General features: G+C 40.5%; 1 protein-coding gene across 4 annotated transcripts in view; it reads left to right on the top strand.

The window, feature by feature from the left end:
* The window catches only part of LOC126248490 (dynamin), a 117,730-nt gene that overhangs the window by 12,203 nt on the left and 82,073 nt on the right, over positions 1-23,454 (top strand). For 3 of the 4 annotated variants that reach the window (XM_049949521.1, XM_049949519.1, XM_049949518.1), the window contains 4 exons: positions 8,098-8,290; positions 8,389-8,509; positions 18,798-18,886; positions 22,662-22,861. In XM_049949521.1, coding sequence (XP_049805478.1) covers positions 8,098-8,290; positions 8,389-8,509; positions 18,798-18,886; positions 22,662-22,861 — 603 coding nt within the window. Of the gene's footprint in view, positions 1-289; positions 494-8,097; positions 8,291-8,388; positions 8,510-18,797; positions 18,887-22,661; positions 22,862-23,454 lie in introns of all 4 variants that reach the window. The other variant, XM_049949517.1, reaches the window with a different exon arrangement.

Here is a 23,454-nt window from a genome sequence, read left to right as displayed (position 1 = left end):
TGCATAAAAATGTTATCATTGTGTTCTTCGTATTTCTGGAAATTGCAGTCTGAATGTGTACTGCGTGCTGCTAAATACCTTATGCCAAAACAGCTATCAAATTTCATACTGCATGAATGCATGTTTGTTGTCAACTTTGTTTACAAACTGTTTTTGTAGTGTAACGCCTTGGGCTGTGTGCGTGCGCCCACACACACACACACACACACACACACACACACACACACTTTTAGTAAAAGTAGCTTCTCTTTGCACTGTAGTTGTAGATATAGTAGAGTTTTTGTTGCAGTTTTGAATCTGACTCTTATCGATCTACCGGGTATAACTAAGGTTCCAATTGGAGACCAGCCGCCTCAGATTGAACAGCAGATCAAGTCAATGATCATGACCTACATAACTCAAGACAATTGCTTGATTTTGGCTGTGACTCCAGCAAACTCTGATTTGGCAAACAGTGATGCTTTGAAAATGGCAAAAGATGTTGATCCAGCAGGTAACTTTTTCTTTGCCCGCCTGGAGTGGATTTGCAGAGGTGTGGAACAGTACTCCTGTGAAATAACTGTCTTGTGGCATATGAAGTACCTTATGAATGTGATGGATATTTGGTTTGTGTAAGCATTTGGTGATGGGAGGTGGCTAATTGATTGTGACAGCTTCAATATTTGCAAAGGCCTTCAGAATTTTAGCTTCAACCAAAGAAAAAATAAATAGTTTTATTACTTTCTTCAATGGCCCAGGCAGTCTTCACAAGACACTGGAAAATGTGCCACTTGCTTGGCATGATTTGCTTTTTTATCTTACATTGCCGGGCTCACTTCAGAAATACACTTTTTACATCAGATTCATGAAATTCGTCTTTGTTAGTTTTTGCTACTATCTACTTGCCGCTCTCCACCTGTTACACTCATTTTCTCTTTCCTTTCCTTTTTTAAAAACTTTTCTCTCTTATTTTTAAGTAAAATGTAAATATCATGTGACTAGGACCTCCTGTTGGGTAGACCGTTCACCGGGCATAAGTCTTTCAATTTGACGCCAATTCGGCGACTTGCACATAAATGGAAATGAAATGATGATGGTTAGGACAACACAACATCCAGTCCCCTAAGCGGAGAAAATCTCCGACCCAGCTGGGAATTGAACCCAGGCCCTTAGGATTGACATTCGTCCTGCTGACAACTCAGCTACGGGGGGCGGACTTATTTTTAACTGATTATTCCAAGAAACAAGTGTGATGGAGCAAAGTGTGTTTCATTCCCAAAGCCATATGTAATTATGTAGGAATAATACACACAATTATTTTTTTCACTAAATGAAGTAGGCACTTATATTTAAACAGTGTATTTGGTGTGCATTGCATATGAATAAAGTAAAGATATATTGCAGGTTAGTGGGAGACCTTTAATTTGAGTGTCACAAGGATGTGAATACCCAGCAATGAAAAAGCAACACATCCTCAGAATACCAAACAAACAGATAGTCACGACAATGCTAAATGTGGTTCCACGTGTTGGTGGCACACACTACAAAAAGGACGAGTTTCATTTGAGAGTAGTGACTAATCTACTCCGGTGTGCTGCTGCCCATCTCTCCCTAAATAGAATCCAATTACAGATATACTATGTTAATGGGATATGATGTCATACATTGCGAACATTGACATAGATTAATAGGTATTTCTTTAGGACTTTTCCAGAAGTCCATATCCGTATTACATAAAATGTCCTAATCTTATTTCAGAGATGATTTTAACACTCTCTGAAATTATTTGGCTGTAGAAAAATCGCCTATATATGTTCCAACAATGATTTGTCATTGGTTTGCTGTTCCCAAAAACTAATGGCATTACAGCTCCTCAGTTTGTGGGTTTTGTCCAACTGCAATACATAGCTTCAGAAGTCACATCATTTTCTACCTGGACTGTTATTTAATGTATTTATTTAGTCGATTTCAGCCGTACAGACAATAAGGTATTCTGTCTTGGTATGCCTATGAAATATGTAAACACGATTGTCCTCTCTCTCTCTCTCTCTCTCTCTCTCTCTCTCTCTCTCACACTCACACTCACACACACACACACACACACACACACAACGTGGTAGTCAGTTTTTATCGGAGAGTGGCACCATACTCAACATCGCTATTATAAATAAAAACATTTAATAACAGTCCAGGTGGAGATGTCAGTTCTGAAATAGTGCAAGACTATGGCCAAAAGCAAACAGAAAATAATTTTGAAATGTTAGCAGCTGTCACATCATTAGTTTGAATATGTTGCTATCACTCTTGCCAGTTGCTGAAGTAGTTCAGACCTAACAAAATATGCCTGTGGATTGTATGCAGGTACCAGTTTGCTGTTCAGCCTGTGTGTGATTTTGGAATGGTTTGAAACTCGTGTAGGTAACAGCTACCATACATACACAGTTGATAAGCCTGATTAACAAAAGCTTGTGCACTTTACTAACACACTGTGATATTACCACTGCCTCCCATTTGTAAACGCCATGGAAGATGTTTCATCTACCTAAGTCCATAGTTATAAATGTCTGCTTGTGTCTGTGTATGTGCGGATGGATATGTGTGTGTGTGTGCGAGTGTATACCTGTCCTTTTTACCCCCTAAGGTAAGTCTTTCCGCTCCCGGAATTGGAATGACTCCTTACCCTCTCCCTTAAAACCCACATCCTTTCATCTTTCCCTCTCCTTCCCTCTTTTCTGACGAAGCAACCATTGTTTGCGAAAGCTTTAATTTTGTGTGTGTGTATGTATGTGTTTGTGTAACTATCGACCTGCCAGCGCTTTCGTATGGTAAGTCACATCATCTTTGTTTTTAGATATAAGTCCATAGTTACATTGGTTACAGTGTTGTGAATGGTGAAGTCAGAGGATAGCATATTGGAAACTGATGTAATATTTTACCACAAATGTGATGGTTTAAAGGAAAGCCAGAGTTGGTATGCAAATACACTCCTGGAAATGGAAAAAAGAACACATTGACACCGGTGTGTCAGACCCACCATACTTGCTCCGGACACTGCGAGAGGGCTGTACAAGCAATGATCACGCGCACGGCACAGCGGACACACCAGGAACCGCGGTGTTGGCCGTCGAATGGCACTAGCTGCGCAGCATTTGTGCACCGCCGCCGTCAGTGTCAGCCAGTTTGCCGTGGCATACGGAGCTCCATCGCAGTCTTTAACACTGGTAGCATGCCGCGACAGCGTGGACGTGAACCGTATGTGCAGTTGACGGACTTTGAGCGAGGGCATATAGTGGGCATGCGGGAGGCCGGGTGGACGTACCGCCGAATTGCTCAACACGTGGGGCGTGAGGTCTCCACAGTACATCGATGTTGTTGCCAGTGGTCGGCGGAAGGTGCACGTGCCCGTCGACCTGGGACCGGACCGCAGCGACGCACGGATGCACGCCAAGACCGTAGGATCTTACGCAGTGCCGTAGGGGACCGCACCGCCACTTCCCAGCAAATTAGGGACACTGTTGCTCCTGGGGTATCGGCGAGGACCATTCGCAACCGTCTCCATGAAGCTGGGCTACGGTCCCGCACACCGTTAGGCCGTCTTCCGCTCACGCCCCAACATCGTGCAGCCCGCCTCCAGTGGTGTCGCGACAGGCGTGAATGGAGGGACGAATGGAGACGTGTCGTCTTCAGCGATGAGAGTCGCTTCTGCCTTGGTGTCAATGATGGTCGTATGCGTGTTTGGCGCCGTGCAGGTGAGCGCCACAATCAGGACTGCATACGACCGAGGCACACAGGGCCAACACCCGGCATCATGGTGTGGGGAGCGATCTCCTACACTGGCCGTACACCACTGGTGATCGTCGAGGGGACACTGAATAGTGCACGGTACATCCAAACCGTCATCGAACCCATCGTTCTACCATTCCTAGACCGGCAAGGGAACTTGCTGTTCCAACAGGACAATGCACGTCCGCATGTATCCCGTGCCACCCAACGTGCTCTAGAAGGTGTAAGTCAACTACCCTGGCCAGCAAGATCTCCGGATCTGTCCCCCATTGAGCATGTTTGGGACTGGATGAAGCGTCGTCTCACGCGGTCTGCATGTCCAGCACGAACGCTGGTCCAGCTGAGGCGCCAGGTGGAAATGGCATGGCAAGCCGTTCCACAGGACTACATCCAGCATCTCTACGATCGTCTCCATGGGAGAATAGCAGCCTGCATTGCTGCGAAAGGTGGATATACACTGTACTAGTGCCGACATTGTGCATGCTCTGTTGCCTGTGTCTATGTGCCTGTGGTTCTGTCAGTGTGATCATGTGATGTATCTGACCCCAGGAATGTGTCAATAAAGTTTCCCCTTCCTGGGACAATGAATTCACGGTGTTCTTATTTCAATTTCCAGGAGTGTATATCCTGAGATGCCTGACCAGTAAGCAGAACAATGGTGTATGCTTAGCTGTAGTGTGAATTGATGGCAATGTGTTTAGAGCTGTTGCGGTCAAAATTGTCTTTAGATATTTTTTTGAAATCCTACAGATGAGTTATGCCTGTGGTGAAAGCACATAGAAATAACGACTGATCTATATTACAAATGTTAACCCAGTTGACAAGGCTTTCATCCTTTGGAATTCAATACATATGCATCTGGTCTGTATTGTGTAATAAACTATAGTTTCTCATGATGGATTGGTGGAAAACAATGAATTACAACCACCAACATAACTGTGGTTGATAAAGCACTGGCTGTTAGGCAGACCTTGGATTGATGTTCGGTATATTACAACCAATAAAGAAAACAAGTTTCATTTTTTACATCCTCCGCCATTTTCTGCAGCTACAAGTTGCACTATTACCTAAAGTATTAATTCAAAAATTGACTTCAACATTAATCCCAAAGAAGTGCTAGAACCAGTAACAGTAGTATGTCAAAAATGCAACAGCAGTAAGTGGCCACATACCCCAACAGTGGAAGGATAGTCATATTATTATCTGTAGTTAACTTGACTTCCCATGACACCACACTGGCAACCACTCCTTGAAGCAGATAAATGCTTTGTTGATTTAAATTTCTGTCACAGTTGTGTAATTTTGCTGATGATTAGTTTTGACTGTAGTCCTTCATTTTCAAACCACACCTGCACTAATAGTGCTTCTCAAAGCAAACTTCCACTTGACATACTTGGGTAATCTCCACACAGCACAGTCGTACATCAAATATTACATGCATGATTCATTCAACAGATTCAGCAGATTTCATCTGCTGAATGTATCACACATGTAATAAGATTTTCCCATATCTGTTGTGTGGACATTACCCAAGTATGTCAGTGGAGTTTTTGCTTTGATAAGTAGTATTAGTGCAGGTGTGGTTTGAAAATGAAGGCTTCATTCCAGACTTGTCACCAATATAAATTACATGGAACTGTGACAGAAATGTAAATAAGAGTTGTTAAATCTAAGTTTTTGGTCCTTCCTCAGCAAAACATTCAAACTGCATAAATATTTGCTTTTATCCAGCTCTGTAGTGCTTTTATAAATATTTGCTTGTATCCAGTTCTGTAGTGCTCTCTGTATTTCTGTACTGTACTTGTTGCATGCCAGTTTTGTTGCCTTCCCCAATTCTGTGCTCTCCTTACCATTCACTTTTTTCCAGACAACCATACCTTATAAGTTCATATCATGGCAGTGAACATGTTATTACTTACATTAGCTGTCCGCTACAAAGCTGTTATTGCTTGCATTTTTCCCGTTACTATTGTTCAGTTATTAATTGGTTGAGGTATTCAACTTGTTTCATAACTTTCACAGCATGTTTTTGTGTGTATCATTCATATTTCTTGAAGTAAAATTTTACAGTTAGTTTGTTTGGCCTCAGCTTGTTTATTTTTATCTGTCTGTCTCTGCACTTTAAAATAATCTTACTTGCATGTTGTTTCAGTTTATAATTTTCAGTATTATGTAAAATGCTGCCACTATGTTGTGCTCCAGTCAGTACAGAGCAGGATTTTGTGCATTATGAATGTGCTTTATTAGGCACAATTTTTGCAAAAGCTATGTCAGTGTTGAAATTGGCTGTTCAATAGGAAGAGTGCATATTTGAGTGACTGTTTATTCCCATTAATTGCTTTGTTTTTAGGTAGAGGAGGTGGGGCATATAGGATTGGGAAGGGTGGAGTCGTTACTTTCTTTGCACTTAATGAGCAGAAAAAAACTAATGGCTTTATAAAAAAAATGAATCTATGACTTTGGTGAAATGTTTGTAAAGCAAGGTATGATGTTTTCCTACCCCAAATGAAGACCTTTGTAATTATGTGAAGACTTCAGTGTGGAAAAATCTTATTAGTTTCCAATGGGAAGAGAAGGGGACGAAGTGAGGTATTTTCTTATTGTAGATAAGTCATATATTTTCAGCACCCAAATGGCATGTGCCTATATAATTTTCTTTCATGCAAGTCAGTAACTTTAAATTAAAATTCAGCTTATAAATTTATTTAGGCAAATTAACTGACTGTAATAATTGGCATATGGCAGTCTTTTCTCCTAACTTTGCTGATGGGTAAATCTGTTCGTCAAAATAATTTCATGCATGAATTTTGCTTTCATATACAATAAATATGTATTATTATTATGGCTTGTTAAGTAAAAAGTATGCAGTGTGTGTGTGTGTGTGTGTGTGTGTGTGTGTGTGCAGCTAATTTTGGCTTTGTATTAACATTTGAAGAATATATCTTATAATTAAATGTTTCCCTGAGGCATTTAAGTCTCTTCATTATCTACGATAATGACCGAAGCAGAAGAAATGAATTAAAATTTCTTCTGCTTTGATCATTATCATATATGAAGAATAATTTATTTTAATTGTTCCATTTGTTCTGTATTTTCAAAAACTGACTTGTAACAAGCAGTTATTTTGAATCAGTTTGGATGCAAATGAAATCTGTGCTGTTTCTTGTTTTTCTGTATTGTAGGAAGAACACTGGAAAGCAAAAATCACTTTGAATTCAAACTCTGGTCATTTGGATAAGAATTTGTAAGCGATGTAGAGTTACACAATATCTAAAAATATGTTAAAAGGCTGTTTCACAAGTTCTTGGGTAGAAGTGTGTGTCCAGTGAGACAAGTTCATATGGAATGTGCCATACCCAACGGTTCTCAAAACTCTTGAGAGGTGTTTGGGCATACATTTGCAGATAGTTTTTGAAACTTGAGTATTTATTCTTAAGTTTTGGTTTTGTGTTAAACGTAGGCCATACCATATTGGTGGAAAAAAATTGTTGCTTCAATTGTATGTACTGAATGAATAGAATTGCAAACAGTCAGATTTTATGAGAGTCGAGAGTGAAGTTGATCTGGGCAATAAATTTGAGCCCTTTCTGTTTCCTGTAGATAACTTGTTCATCTAGTATCGGTATAAAAGATGCTAGTCTCCATTTGCAAGAGGCCTTTCAAGAACTGAAGATAAATACAGTGAGTTTAAAAATAAAGATGGTTAACATTACTTTCTGGAAACATGGTTTCAAAATTTATGATAGGGTGGAAGAAGGTAGAACAAGTGAATGGTTTTTGTCACCATAACCAGATTTTTGTTTTGTTTCACAATATAGTCCTTCAGTATGTTTCATGATGCGAAGTGATTAACTCTGTTGTACTGGTGGAAACCTAATGGTTATTCTCAGTTTTGATTCTGTTTGACATTAGCTAGAATTATTCCACTGCTATATGGCAGCATGGCTGGTTCCTCTTCAGCCCATTAACTGACTAAAATTCTTTTTGGCATGTATCTATAATGGAAAAGAAATGAGTATTTGGGCTATTCTTCAGTAATTTCAATAATAAAATTTGTCGCATTGCCTGCCTCTTCCCAGAATTCAAACTTCTGTGATAAAACTTCTGAAACAGCTTCGATGTACTGGCAGTCATTCTTGCGTAAAATGAAAATATTATACGGTACCAGAAGTTAAACATACATTGGGAATGATATTCACAACTTTAGTCTGTTTCATTGTACATTGAAAGTTTTTCACATTCCTTTATCCATTGGCTATTCTAGAAATATATTATTGGATTTCTAAAGTCTCTCCTTCCATTTTTTTTTTTTTTTACTTAATTTTCAATATATAGGCATCAGAACCATAGGTGTTATAACCAAACTGGACCTCATGGATGAAGGTACTGACGCACGGGATATTCTTGAAAACAAGCTACTCCCTCTCCGGAGAGGGTATATTGGGGTAGTTAATAGAAGTCAGAAGGATATTGAAGGAAAGAAGGATATTAAAGCTGCTTTGGCTGCCGAGAGGAAGTTTTTTCTCAGGTATGTATTGTTGTGTTTTGAAGAATTGTATCAATTGACACATTGAAATTGTGGACTACTATTGATGACTGTGTAAACAAAACTCTATATCATTTCAGTCATCCATCTTATCGTCACATGGCAGATCGCCTTGGAACGCCGTATTTACAGAGAGTTCTAAATCAACAGTTAACCAATCATATTAGAGATACATTACCAAGTCTGAGGGACAAGCTTCAGGTGAGTGTCTGTGCAAGAAGTAAGAGTGTTGTCTAGAAATAGTGTCCTCTCAGATAATTAGTTCATTGAATTATTACAAGGGGCACTCCATGTTAATAGTAGTAGTAGTAGTAGTAGTAGTAGTAGTAGTAGTAGTAGTAATAATAATAATAAACCCCGTGGAGGCCCGGGAAACGAATAGGCCTCCGGTATGTTCTGCCAGTCCTAAAAGGCGACGAAAAGAACAAACCACTAATAGGGCTAACCCCCCTTTTAGTGTGATTAGTTGGTTCAGGACGGAACTAAAGAAGCCTCGGACTAGCGCCGTCATGGTCGGGGACGACGCTTGAACCCTATGTCCGCCCACAATGGTAACGACACTGGTAGCCAACTGGAAAATGATTTAAATTCAAATAGAGGTGTTTTGCAGGATATGCTTCCTGCAACCACCCTAGAAGGAAAACAAAGACAGAGGATGAGATGGTCAGATGAAGTTAACCGACACCTCATGTTCTGTTACTACCAAGCAACAAACCTAGGAACCAACACAACTGGATACAGATCACAAGTATACATAACATTTATTACCAGATACCCAGAACTAAAATTTTTAACAGAACAACGACTAGCTGATCAGGTCTGTCAGTTAGACCGTCAGCGAGAGCGCATCGCTAGCTCCTGCTACTACTAAGGCGAGTACACCGTTTGCTTCTTACATATTTTACAAACAGCAGCGACTTATTTTCAGTTATCTGTGTAATTACTAGTTTATTTTTGTAATTTCTTGCGTGTTCGAGTGCTTACTAGGTAGAACCTTTTATTTCAATAACAGTGTTTTTGTACTTATTTGCTGCGCTTAGCTTTTAAATAGTTTTTCTGGGAAAACCTAGCGTAGTTTTCGCGTCTCGTATTTCAGTGAGTGTTTCTTGATTATCAGAGTAGCTCATCAGAAGATTATCTTGGGAATTTGTCACCGTATAGAGTAGGGTAAACATAGTCATGTGTAGGGACTGTGGTTGTTGTGAGCGGACGCAAGGAGAATTGGCCACTCTTCGGGGACAGGTGGAGGCTTTGTCTGTTAGGCTCATCGAGCTCGAGGCGCAGGCGTCGGCTCGTAGTGACGTTGGGGCAACTGTGGTGAGACCTATGCCTACTTCGGTGGCCTTGGAATCACATGGAACCCCTGATGTCGCTGCGTCTTCCGGCAGTGAGCATCTTACCGGTCAGCCATCACTCCAGGGTGAATGGCGGACAGTGGTGGGCTCGCGCGTGCCTGGCCGAAAGGCGAAGGTGGGATCTGGCCGCGTGGCGGCTGCCTTACCCCTTTCCAACAGGTACGGGGTGCTTCCTAGTGGTGATGACATCGTTTCCGAGCCACCACAGGATGCCTCGCCTGTTGGGCCAGTGGCCGATTCTCCGGCAAGGTCCCGACAGTCACAGAGGGCGGGCCTATTAGTTATAGGGAGCTCCAACGTTAGGCGGGTTATGGAGCCCCTCAGGAAAATAGCGGGTAGGTCGGGGAAGAATGCCAGTGTGCACTCGGTGTGCTTGCCGGGGGGTCTCGTCCGTAATGTGGAGGAGGCCCTTCCGGCAGCTATTGAACGCACTGGGTGTGACCGGCTGCAGATAGTAGCACATGTCGGAACGAATGACGCCTGCCGCTTGGGTTCTGAGGCCATCCTTGCTTCCTTCCGGCGGCTGGCTGATTTGGTGAAGACAACCAGCATCGCACGCGGAGTGCAAGCTGAGCTTAATATCTGCAGCATAGTGCCCAGAGTCGATCGCGGTCCTCTGGTTTGGAGCCGTGTGGAGGGTCTAAACCAGAGGCTCAGACGACTCTGCGACTATAATGGTTGCAAATTCATCGACCTCCGTTATTGGGTGGAGAACTGTAGGGCCCCCCTAGACAGGTCAGGCGTGCACTACACACCGGAAGCAGCTACTAGGGTAGCAGAGTACGTGTGGCGTGCACACGGGGGTTTTTTAGGTTAGAGGGACCCCCCCCCTTGGGCGAAACGATAAAATACCTGACGGCTTACCAGAGAGAACATTATCATCGTTGATAAAGAACGTCCGTCCTCAGAGACCAAAAACAGGAAAAGTTAACGTAATATTGGTAAACTGCAGGAGTATCCAGGGCAAGGTTCCTGAATTAGTATCTCTTATTGAAGGAAATAGTGCGCATATAGTATTAGGAACGGAAAGTTGGTTAAAACCGGAAGTGAACAGTAACGAAATCCTAGACACAGAATGGAATATATACCGCAAGGATAGGATAAACGCCAATGGTGGAGGAGTATTTATAGCAGTAAAGAATTCAATAATATCCAGTGAAGTTATTAGCGAATGCGAATGTGAAATAATCTGGGTTAAGTTAAGTATCAAAGGTGGGTCAGATATGATAGTCGGATGCTTCTATAGGCCACCTGCATCAGCAACCGTAGTAGTTGAGCGCCTCAGAGAGAACCTGCAGAACGTCGTGAAGAAGTTTCGTGATCATACTATTGTAATAGGGGGAGACTTCAATCTACCAGGTATAGAATGGGATAGTCACACAATCAGAACTGGAGCCAGGGACAGAGACTCTTGTGACATTATCCTGACTGCCTTGTCCGAGAATTACTTCGAGCAGATAGTTAGAGAACCAACTCGTGAAGCTAACGTTTTAGACCTCATAGCAACAAATAGACCGGAACTTTTCGACTCCGTGAATGTAGAAGAGGGTATCAGTGATCATAAGTCAGTGGTTGCATCAATGACTACAAGTGTAATAAGAAATGCCAAGAAAGGAAGGAAAATCTATTTGCTTAACAAGAGTGATAGGGCACAAATCGCAGAATATCTGAGTGACCACCATCAAACGTTCATTTCTGAGGAAGAGGATGTGGAACAAAAATGGAAAAAATTCAGAAACATCGTCCAGTACGCCTTAGATAAGTTCGTACCGACTAAGGTCCAAAGCGAGGGGAAAGATCCACCGTGGTATAACAATCATGTACGAAAGGTACTACGGAAACAAAGCAAGCTTCACCATAGGTTTAAGAGTAGTCGAATCATAGCTGATAAGGAAAAGCTGAACGAAGCGAAAAAGAGCGTAAAGAGAGCAATGAGAGAAGCATTCAACGAATTCGAACATAAAACATTGGCAAACAATCTAAACAAGAACCCTAAAAAGTTTTGGTCATATGTAAAATCGGTAAGCGGATCTAAATCCCCTATTCAGTCACTCGTTGACCACGATGGCACCGAAACAGAGGACGACCGAAGAAAGGCAGAAATACTGAATTCAGTGTTCCGAAACTGTTTCACTGCGGAAAATCGTAACACGGTCCCTGACTTCAGCCGTCGCACGGACGCCAAAATGGAAAATATTGAAATAAACGATATCGGAATTGAAAAACAACTGCTATCACTTAGTAGCGGAAAAGCATCCGGACCAGACGAGATACCCTTAAGATTCTACAGTGATTATGCTAAAGAACTTGCCCCCTTTCTATCAGCAATTTATCGTAGATCTCTGGAAGAACGTAAAGTACCTAGCGACTGGAAGAAAGCACAGGTCGTTCCCATTTTCAAGAAGGGTCATAAATCAGATGCGAATAATTATAGGCCTATTTCACTTACGTCAATCTGTTGTAGAATAATGGAACATGTTTTGTGTTCTCGTATTATGACGTTCTTAGATAATACAAATCTCCTTCATCATAACCAACATGGATTCCGCAAACAGAGATCATGTGAAACCCAGCTCGCCCTATTTGCCCAAGAAATTCACAGTGCCGTAGACACTGGCGAGCAGATTGATGCCGTATTCCTGGACTTCAGGAAGGCATTTGATACGGTTCCGCACTTACGTTTAGTGAAAAAAATACGTGCTTACGGAATATCGGACCAGGTTTGTGATTGGATTCAGGATTTCCTAGAAGAAAGAACACAACATGTCATTCTTAACGGTTCAAAATCTGCAGATGTAGAGGTAATTTCGGGAGTACCGCAAGGAAGCGTGATAGGACCTTTATTGTTTACAATATACATAAATGACTTAGTTGACAACATCGGTAGCTCCGTGAGGCTATTTGCAGATGACACGGTTGTCTACAAGAAAGTAGCAACATCAGAAGACTCGTACGTACTCCAGGAAGACCTGCAGAGGATTAATGAATGGTGCGACAGCTGGCAGCTTTCCCTAAACGTAGACAAATGTAATATAATGCGCATACATAGGGGCAGAAATCCATTCCAGTACGATTATGCCATAGGTGGTAAATCATTGGAAGCGGTAACGACCGTAAAATACTTAGGAGTTACTATCCGGAGCGATCTGAAGTGGAATGATCACATAAAACAAATAGTGGGAAAAGCAGGCGCCAGGTTGAGATTCATAGGAAGAATTCTAAGAAAATGTGACTCATCGACGAAAGAAGTAGCTTACAAAACGCTTGTTCGTCCGATTCTTGAGTATTGCTCATCAGTATGGGACCCTTACCAGGTTGGATTAATAGAAGAGATAGACATGATCCAGCGAAAAGCAGCGCGATTCGTCATGGGGACATTTAGTCAGCGCGAGAGCGTTACGGAGATGCTGAACAAGCTCCAGTGGCGGACACTTCAAGAAAGGCGTTACGCAATACGGAGAGGTTTATTATCGAAATTACGAGAGAGCACATTCCGGGAAGAGATGGGCAACATATTACTACCGCCCACATATATCTCGCGTAATGATCACAACGAAAAGATCCGAGAAATTAGAGCAAATACGGAGACTTACAAGCAGTCGTTCTTCCCACGCACAATTCGTGAATGGAACAGGGAAGGGGGGATCAGATAGTGGTACAATAAGTACCCTCCGCCACACACCGTAAGGTGGCTCGCGGAGTATAGATGTAGATGTAGATAATCAAAAATAACAGGATACCCCAGTCAGAATTAGAAAACATCAAACAACAAGTACAACAAATACTGGAACAAAATAATGTGCAATCAGAAGAAGAAGAAAATACAGTAATGGACTCAAACATCCCAGAGCAAACAAACAAAGAACAACATGCATCAATTAAACAATCAGAGGAAAACAAAATCTTAAGACAGCCACCAGAACAAGCACAAATAGAACACGAAGTGACACACATGTTAGATATAGAAGAAAAATTTCAGCTGACATATATAGAATACAAAGACACAAATACACATTAAAATAGACAATCCACCAAACATAACAGACATGGAACACTTCTGGAGCAACATATGGTCAAACCCGGTACAACATAACAGGCGTGCACGGTGGATACAAGCAGAAACGGACACATACAAGATGATACCACAAATGCCTGAAGTGATAATTTTGCAACATGAAGTCACCCAAGCAATTAATTCTACTCACAATTGGAAAGCCCCTGGAAAAGATAAAATAGCAAATTTCTGGCTAAAGAAATTCACCTCAACACATTCACATCTAACTAAATTATTTAACAGTTACATTGCAGACCCATACACATTCCCTGATACACTTACACAAGGAATAGCTTATCTGAAACCTAAAGATCAAGCAGACACAGCAAACCCAGCTAAATATCGCCCCATAATATGCCTACGAACAATATACAAAATATTAACTTCAGTCATTACACAGAAATTAATGACACATACAACACAGAACAAAATTATAAATGAAGAACAAAAAGGCTGTTGCAAAGGAGCACGAGGATGTAAAGAGCAACCGATAATAGATGCAGAGGTGACATGTCAAGCTAAAACTAAACAAAGGTCGCTACACTACGCATACATTGATTACCAGAAAGCTTTTGATAGTGTACCCCACTCATGGTTACTACAAATATTGGAAATATACAAAGTAGATCCTAAATTGATACAGTTCCTAAACATAGTAATGAAAAAATTGGAAAACCGCACTTAATATCCAAACAAATTCAAATAATATCACATCACAGCCAATACAGATTAAGCGTGGAATATACCAAGGAGATTCATTAAGTCCTTTCTGGTTCTGCCTTGCTCTGAACCCACTATCCAACATGCTAAATAATACAAATTATGGATACAATATTACTGGAACATACGCACACAAAATCACACATTTGCTATACATGGATGATCTAAAACTACTGGCAGCAACAAATCAGCAACTCGACCAATTACTAAAGATAACAGAAGTATTCAGCAATGATATAAATATGGGTTTTGGAACAGACAAATGTAAGAAAAATTGCATAGTTAAGGGAAAACACACTAAACAAGAAGATTACATATTGGATAACCACAGCGACTGCATAGAAGCGATGGAGAAAACAGATTCCTATAAATATCTAGGATACAGGCAAAAAATAGGAATAGATAATACAAAGATTAAAGAAGAACTAAAAGAAAAATATAGACAAAGACTAACAAAAATACTGAAAACAGAACTGACAGCAAGAAACAAGACAAAATCTATAAATACTTATGCTGTACCAATATTGACCTACTCATTTGGAGTAGTGAAGTGGAGTAACACAGACCTAGAAGCACTCAATACACTTACACGATCACAATGCCACAAATATAGAATACATCACATACATTCAGCAACAGAAAGATTCACATTAAGCAGAAATGAAGGAGGAAGGGGATTTATCGACATCAAAAACCTACATTATGGACAGGTAGACAATTTAAGAAAATTCTTTATAGAACGAGCAGAAACTAGCAAAATACACAAAGCAATCACTCATATAAATACATCGGCTACACCACTAAAATTTCATAACCACCTCTACAACCCTTTAGATCACATAACATCAACAGATACGAAGAAAGTAAATTGGAAAAAGAAAACACTACATGGCAAGCACCCGTATCATCTAACACAGCCACACATCGATCAACACACATCCAACACATGGCTAAGAAAAGGCAATACATACAGTGAGACGGAAGGATTCATGATTGCAATACAGGATCAAACTATAAACACCAGATATTACAGCAAGCATATTATTAAAGATCCCAATACCACAACAGATAACTGCAGACTTTGCAAACAACAAATAGAAACAGTAGATCACATCACAAGCGGATGTACACTACTAGCAAATACAGAATACCCCAGAAGACATGACAATGTAGCAAAAATAATACATCAACAGCTTGCCTTACAACATGAACTTATAAAACAACATGTTCCCACATACAAGTATGCACCACAAAATGTACTGGAGAATGATGAATACAAATTATACTGGAACAGAACCATTATAACAGATAAAACAACACCACATAACAAACCTGACATCATACTCACCAATAAAAAGAAGAAATTAACACAACTAATCGAAATATCCATACCCAATACAACAAATATACAAAAGAAAACAGGAGGAAAATATTGAAAAATACATCCAACTGGCTGAGGAAGTCAAGGACATGTGGCATCAGGATAAAGTTGACATTATATCAATTATACTATCAACTACAGGAGTCATACCACACAATATCCACCAGTACATCAATGCAATACAGGTACATCCAAACTTATATATACAACTACAGAAATCCGTAATTATTGATACATGTTCAATTACCCGAAAGTTCCTAAATGCAATATAACATGTACCGTACAGTTAAAAGGAAGTCATGCTTGATCAAGGTCCGCGTCACTTGCCATTTTTGACCAGACATAACGTCTGAGAAAAGAAAGAAATAATAATAATACTAGTAGTAGTACTAGTAAATACACTTTATTTCTGTCGTGCATGGTGTGCTATCTGACACATCTTTACAGGAGCAAGTATTTAGTACTTTAATCTACTCATAGGTGGCAAGACATTAACTATAAGTGTAATCACTGCACAGCATAGCCTGCTTTCCCAACTGTTGTCATTAGGTGAGCAGTCAATATAGAGTGTGATCATCAAGGTCAGTGCAGGGTGATGTGGTTTCTGTGGAAGGAGTGTGTAAATGCTGCGGATATTCACAGGCAGTTGGTGGCAGCGTGTGTGCACCATCACAAAAAACATGTACACATTTGGTTGGATGGCTTAATAAATGCCTGCACATCGATGAACAAAGGAACCAATTCTGGAAGGAAAGTGATTGTGGTAACACTAGTCAGCATTTAAAGTGTGGAAAAAACGTATTCAGGAGAATAGATGCATCAGATTGTGGGACTGGAGGCAGCTACAGGACTTGTCAGAAACACTCTGCATCACATAGTACATGAACACCTTAAACTTGGGAAAGTGTCCACCAGGTGGGTCCTCAAATCCCTGAATGCAGCACAAACACAACAGCTCAAAATTGTCAGCCTTGATCTCCTTCAGTGCCACAGCCAGGATCCAAAAGATTTCATGCCCAAATTTGTGACTGGTTATGAGATTTGGCTCCATCACAATGAGCCATAGATCACAGCCCAAATCAGTGCAATGGAAGCATACAAGCAGCCCACCCATCTGAAATAGTTCTGTACAGTGCCTTCAGTGGGAAAAGACGTGGCCACAGTCTTTTGGGCCAAGGATGATTGGCTTGCTGGAACCAGATATCATCATTAAGCATGGTGTATGTAGAGACTGAATAGGTTGAAGTGTGCAATTCAAATGAAATTGCCAAGAAAATGGGTGAACGGAGTGCTCTAGCAACACAACAATGCTTGTTCCCTTATGGGCTGGACAACAATGGCTGAAATGAGGTTCCAAGTACTGCCATACCCACCATATTCTTCTGATTTGGCCCATTCTGATTACCAACTACTTGAGGCTATGAAGAGACTTCTGCACGGACATCATTTCGCAGATGTCCAGGAACTGTGAGCAGCTGTCCTACGGTGGGTTCAACAGACTACAAAAATGTGGTTCGAGACTACAAAAATGTGGTTCGAGGAGACTTTCCAGAAGTTACCACATCAGAGTGCCACAAATGTGTATGGACTAATGGATACTGTTAATAAGTGCACCTATCTACCAAGGCATAGAAGTTCGTACTGAGTGGAGGGGGGCAGGGGGAGGGGGGGGGGAGGAGGTGATTCAGTATGGAAATGCCTGTTTATAATGTTGTACCTTCCTCCTAGGTGCATACACTACTGCTGTTTGCCATGACATGATTGGTAGAACTATTTTCTTTTTGTGTTATGGAGCATCTCCTTGAAGTTATATGCTGCTTGTGGGATTACAGCATTACTACATAAATATAGTCATGTGAAGTGGGCTATTTTTCCCCCTTGTCCAATACTGTTCACAGGTTCAAGATTTACACAGATTATGCAGACCATTCTAGGCTATTGCTGGTAACTGTGGACATACTGCAGTGCATATACACAGAACCAGCACATCTGAGAGACAGCCTGAAATATTTGCCACCTAATGCCTTGTTTGCACTTTTCGCTGCAGATACCTTCTTATCTGGAGTAGTCTATAGTGAAATTTAACCTCTCCCCCTTTTTCATTAAGTTATGAACAGTAGCAAGAGTATCTCACTCTGCAGATCAACTAATTGAAATGGCAGGCCTTTTGAAGCATATCAGTCAGTTGACTGTAACCATTGCTAAAAAATTCTTGCTATGTGTGTTGTTGCATTTTAGGTGGTATCTGGTTTGTCATTGTGGAAATATTCCAGGCCTTCTGTTTACTTTCATTCAATTTAGCCTCCTTTTTGTGGAACTTGATTCGTAAAGGTATAAACTGTCCAGATGATAAAGTTTAAATGTGCTATCATTCCTGTTTTAGGCCTCAGTTTTTCCAGTCACAAATATGCAAGTAATATGGGTTACATACTGTCTTTTAAGACAGCTGCAAGATACTGCATATAACCTACATTAAAGTTAGATATATTTAACTACACATTTTAGCACTTCTGCAGCCATAATGAGACTATACTTTGAATAGAATAACTTTGTGGTTGGCTTTACAGTGCACTGAGTGGCAGGTGCCTGCCTGACGCAGTCATAGTTGTTGTTTTCAGCACCACATGCTAGCTGTGTTGCTTGTTTTGTATTAGCAGAGCCTCACCAAGTGTGGCTGGCTGCACACTGGCAAGACTGCAACCCCTGCCCCCTCTGCATCACTGCAATCTGAAATCGCAAAGTTATTTTATTTGAGATAGTCATGTATGCAAATGCTGTAATGCTGTGCAACTACATTGCTGTTGTGTAACATAGTGCATATCTTTCAAATTAAATGATAAAATTATTTCTGTGGTGCCCCTTTCATGGAGTGTTTGATGTACTACTTCACCTAGTCAGCTAAGTAATTATCATGTCATGCTGCTGCAGTTTACAGATGTATTGAAGCACATAAGTAAAGGCAAGTAAAATATGTTTCAGAAACAACAGTTGACCTTGGAAAAAGATGTGGAACAGTATAAACATTTTCGCCCAGATGATCCTGCGATTAAGACTAAAGCAATGCTTCAGTGAGTACTTGTTATTATTATTATTATTATTATTATTTAAAAGGCTGTCACACTACTTGCCTTGAAGACAAAGCCTTAATGCTTTGAAATAACTTTGTGATGATTGGAGAACTTTATGGCTGGAATGTTTACTTTTGCAAAAATTTCAACAGTTTTTTCTTTTCTGAAATAGCCTTTACTTATTTTCTTCTTTTGCCTCTTTTTAAGTTTCAAACAAATGACTTTTTTCTGTTGAGAAGCAGCAGCATTTTCCTGTCAGTGAACAGAGTGCTTCTTTGATTCAAGGTGTGTCTCAACATTATTTTTCTTTTCCCTTCCAATCCAATAATTACAACCTCTGAAGAATATTAATTTTGACCTTTCGTGGGTATTCATAGCTGTGCAACCTTCCCTTGACAACACTACAAATAGAACCAACAAGGTGTTTAGCACAAAGCTGAACCAAAAATAGCTATTTGCACATAAGGGGAAGCTTTTGGCACAATCAAAATACGTTGAAAGGTTTTGTTTTGTAGTCTGTATAGTGTAGAATCTGGACACTATAAATTGCCAGTCTGCCACAGGCATATATCAACTACAATTTTGACTACCAGAGAGCAGAGGAGAGGAGTGGGTGGTGTGGGGAAACCAGCCCTGCCTCCTCCTTGTGGGAAAGCAGCCCACATCGGTGTTCTGCATTTCTGCAAAAGCAGAACTGACATAATGGTTACAGGGATCGCCAATCCCTTTTTGTGTTATGAGGGTCATGATTGATCCCCGTGATGGACCAAGAGTCAACATTTCGCTCCTTCAATATAAGAAAAGAAAACTATGACCAGCACAAAACATTTGGTAATGGCTACTGAGCAGTTACTTGCTGAGGTCGGCAGTGTTGTATATGAGGTAGTTCAGGCCCAATTGCTGCCTTTATTTGACCACAGTTCAAAACACCTCCTGCCTAAATTAGCCATGCTAAAATGTCCACATTTTACTTACATTTCAACTTTGGCTAGCCGACAAACGTACGAATGTCTTTCCTCCAAGATGGTAGGCCATGTGGCCGAGTCGCATTATGCAGTGTATATTTTATGCAGATCATTCAAGTGCCCACAATTAGCTTGGTGCCAGAGCATCGTGGGTACCGACATCTTGCGTTTGTGTATATTTTATTTTGCAAACACTTTCTTATGTACATTATCTTCACAAATTGAGCAATATGAGTAACTGAAAAGTGGTTACATTTTCATTATTTATATGCAAAAAATAAAGCCATTTCAAACAGTACATGTCAAAATAGTTCATATGAATACAATTTGCTATGAAATAGCATCTTCAGATAAGTTTTCATTTAGAGGCAGAGTACGAATCTGTTGTCGCATGTATCACAAAATTAATACTTTTCATGTAGTTCAGAATAAGCATTTATTTAACTTCTGTGAAACATTGCAGTTACACCATGAAGGTCCTTTAAATGTGTCCAAGGAGTAGTTTTCACAATCATTATGGTGTGTGTGTGGGGGGAGGGGTGGGGGGGTGGCAGTGTGTGTGGGTTTTTCTTCCCCCCCCTCCCCCCCCCCCCCTTCCAGATTGTCTCTGATGAAAAGTCAAATTTGGTTGAAATAGTTATAAAATTATGACATTTGTTAAGAATCAGTGGCTATACTATGTTATCTTTTCTTCACTTCAGGTATGATACCACCTATTGAAATGGTGCACTACAGGATCATTGAAGTTGTCAGTAGTCTATTAAATATACAGCACCTCTTATTGAAAAGTAAATAGCATATTGCAATGAAGAGATAAGCTGAAGAACCATAGTACTGAACTAATTAAATTTCTGTGATTGATAAATCTGATCATGTGCAAAGTAATTGAATTCTGATACCTTTCAGCACAGAAATTACAAGGATAGGTGCTGATTCGTATAGAAAAAATGAGAATCATCTTTTTTTCTGTAGGATTTATAGTGTATGTAATTGTGAGTGGTAGGTTAAAAAATACATTTTTTATTAATGTGTGTATGTAAGAGGGCTTATACAGGAAAAAAATTGTAGACTAGGAGAGTCATTTCAGTACTTAGCAGTTAAATTATGAACCACAGTATATGACAACATAATGTCCAGATTTCAAAACACAATAAAACCCAATTTATGGATTAGATATTTTTAATTTTTTTAAATGATGTAGGACAATTTTTAAGGTGCCCCCCCCCCCCCCTCCCGCCCCTTCCAATGCCCATACACAAATACGTTGATTTCCGGCATTCCTCATGACCCTTCCCAGCAAAGGAGTTAGTATGTTGCCAGTTTCTGCTTGAATGTTAGTCTTTAGGTCTCATAGTGTCCTTGGACAGTTGGCATAAACAAGGGATTACAAAAAAAATTGCAAGGGGCCAAATCGGGGAAACAGGCTGGCCTGTCCAAATCACCCCGTATTGGGATGAGGCGCTCCAGGAAGTGTCCTTTCAAAACAGCCATTAAAGCGCAAGCTCTTGCTCCATCCTGTCGGAACCAAATATTCCCCTAAGTCCAATTCATCAAGTTGTGGAAAAAAATTCCTCCAACTTGTTCACATAACGGTCTGAATTCACTGTCATTGTCATTGTGACCCCATTTTGTTCAAAAAACCAGGGACCAACAAGCCCAGCTGAGGAAATTGCACACCACACTGACTTTAGATGACTACAGAGGCCTTTGATGGAATTGTTGTGGATTGAGCCCAGTAATGCACGTTTTGTATGTTTGTTATATCCAGTCAAATGAAAATGGGCTTCATCATTGGAGGGGAGGGGGGATTACATCCTCGGCTAAGTTTTTGGGAAGTGCTCAACAGGCAATTGGAAGTAGTGTTCAGAGTGTTCCTGCACAATTGCAAACTTGTACAGATCTAAGTGAGTCATAGTGAAGAATTCGCCTCACTGAACAATCAGTCCACATACAGAATGCTGTGATAATTGCAAGAGTGAAGCCCTTACTGTTCTCATGTGATCTGATTGGCTAAGGGACTTCATTTCTTATTCTTGTTATACTTGCAGTTTGCCTGAACATAGTCACCCATGCAACAATTGATTTCTGGTCTGGTACACGGCGCACCGAGACTACATTGAAGAGATTTTAGAAGACGCACTGGATTGTGTTCACAGAGCATCCATTTCAAAAGTAGGTCTTGATGGCAAATGCAAGCTCCTCAGTGTTCCCAGCTGATTGTGACTAACTTGGAAGAGAAAACAATTTATAACTGTGCCTGTCAAATGAGACCACTCCTGTCCCACTACAGCTTGAATGGCATGCATGTCAAACAAGGAAGTTATGTTTCTGCACCCAGATAATGCAGGGCGGCACCTACCTGATATGATTCAAAAACCATAAAACAAAACTTAATATATGTACCTATGTTATCAAAAAATAATGAAAATCTGATCGATAAAATGGTTATTGCATTTTGAAATCTGGAAGTTGTTGCTGCACCCTGTATGTGGGTACAGTAGACCGCAACTTGTGTCTGAGATTACATGATCAGTGATGATGAGCAGGCAAATGAAGATGATCATTAAGATGTGGAGCTGCTGATCAGTGTAGCAAAGTAGTGTGTGTGTGTGTGTGTGTGTGTGTGTGTGTGTTAGAGAGAGAGAGAGAGAGAGAGAGAGAGAGAGAGAGAGAGAGAGAGAGAGAATGTAAACAGCCTATCATATAGCTCATGTAATTTCAGGGTGTAGAACCCGACTTAAAAAAAATTCATAAAAATTGTGTGTATGATACTTTATTGAATATTTTCTGTGTACTATAATAATTTGCAGGATGATTCAGCAGTTGCAATCGGATTTTGAAAGGACTATTGAAGGATCTGGTTCTGCACAGATAAATACAATGGAACTTTCAGGTGGTGCAAAGATTAACAGACTATTCCACGAGAGGTTTCCATTTGAAATTGTCAAAATGGAATTTGATGAAAAAGAACTCAGAAGAGAAATAGCATTTGCTATTAGAAATATTCATGGTTTGTATTTCAGTCCAGCAGTATGCCAGATTAGAGAACAATACTCTGCTTGATATAAAAAATGAAGCAACTGGAAGGAGAGGAGGAAATGAAATGAAAATTCATGTGTGGAGTGGGTATGTGATGTTGTTTTAGTGGTTACAAAATTGAGTCACATTTACAAATAACTTGACAGTATTTGTCCACTTACCAATAAAACGTTTCTCCACTTATCAGGCCTCTATGCAGGCACTGACTCTGTTTGGAAGAATGTCATAAAGCCATTGTATTGTGTCCAGAGTCAAGCTGGCCCACAACTGTTGTAACTAGAACTTTGGAATACTGCCACTGGAATGGGGTAGATTTCTGAGCTGGTCCCACATGTCATGTCATGTCATATCATGTCATGGACATATCTGGCCACTGGAGTACATCATCATCACACAGTTCATAGACACACATGCTATGTGTGAATGGGCATTGTTCTGTAGACGGGGGTGGGGGGGGGTGAGGGGGGGGGGGGGAGAACAACGATATGATTCTATCAGATATGTATGTAGAATGTCTGTGATGTAAAATTGTGCCTTCAATTACCCTCAATAACTATCAGCCGT

Source organism: Schistocerca nitens, chromosome 3, assembly GCF_023898315.1.
Source record: "Schistocerca nitens isolate TAMUIC-IGC-003100 chromosome 3, iqSchNite1.1, whole genome shotgun sequence".
In the NCBI taxonomy this organism is placed as follows: domain Eukaryota; kingdom Metazoa; phylum Arthropoda; class Insecta; order Orthoptera; family Acrididae; genus Schistocerca; species Schistocerca nitens.
Note: the sequence above shows the minus strand (reverse complement) of the source record. Positions and strands in the feature narration are given on the sequence as shown.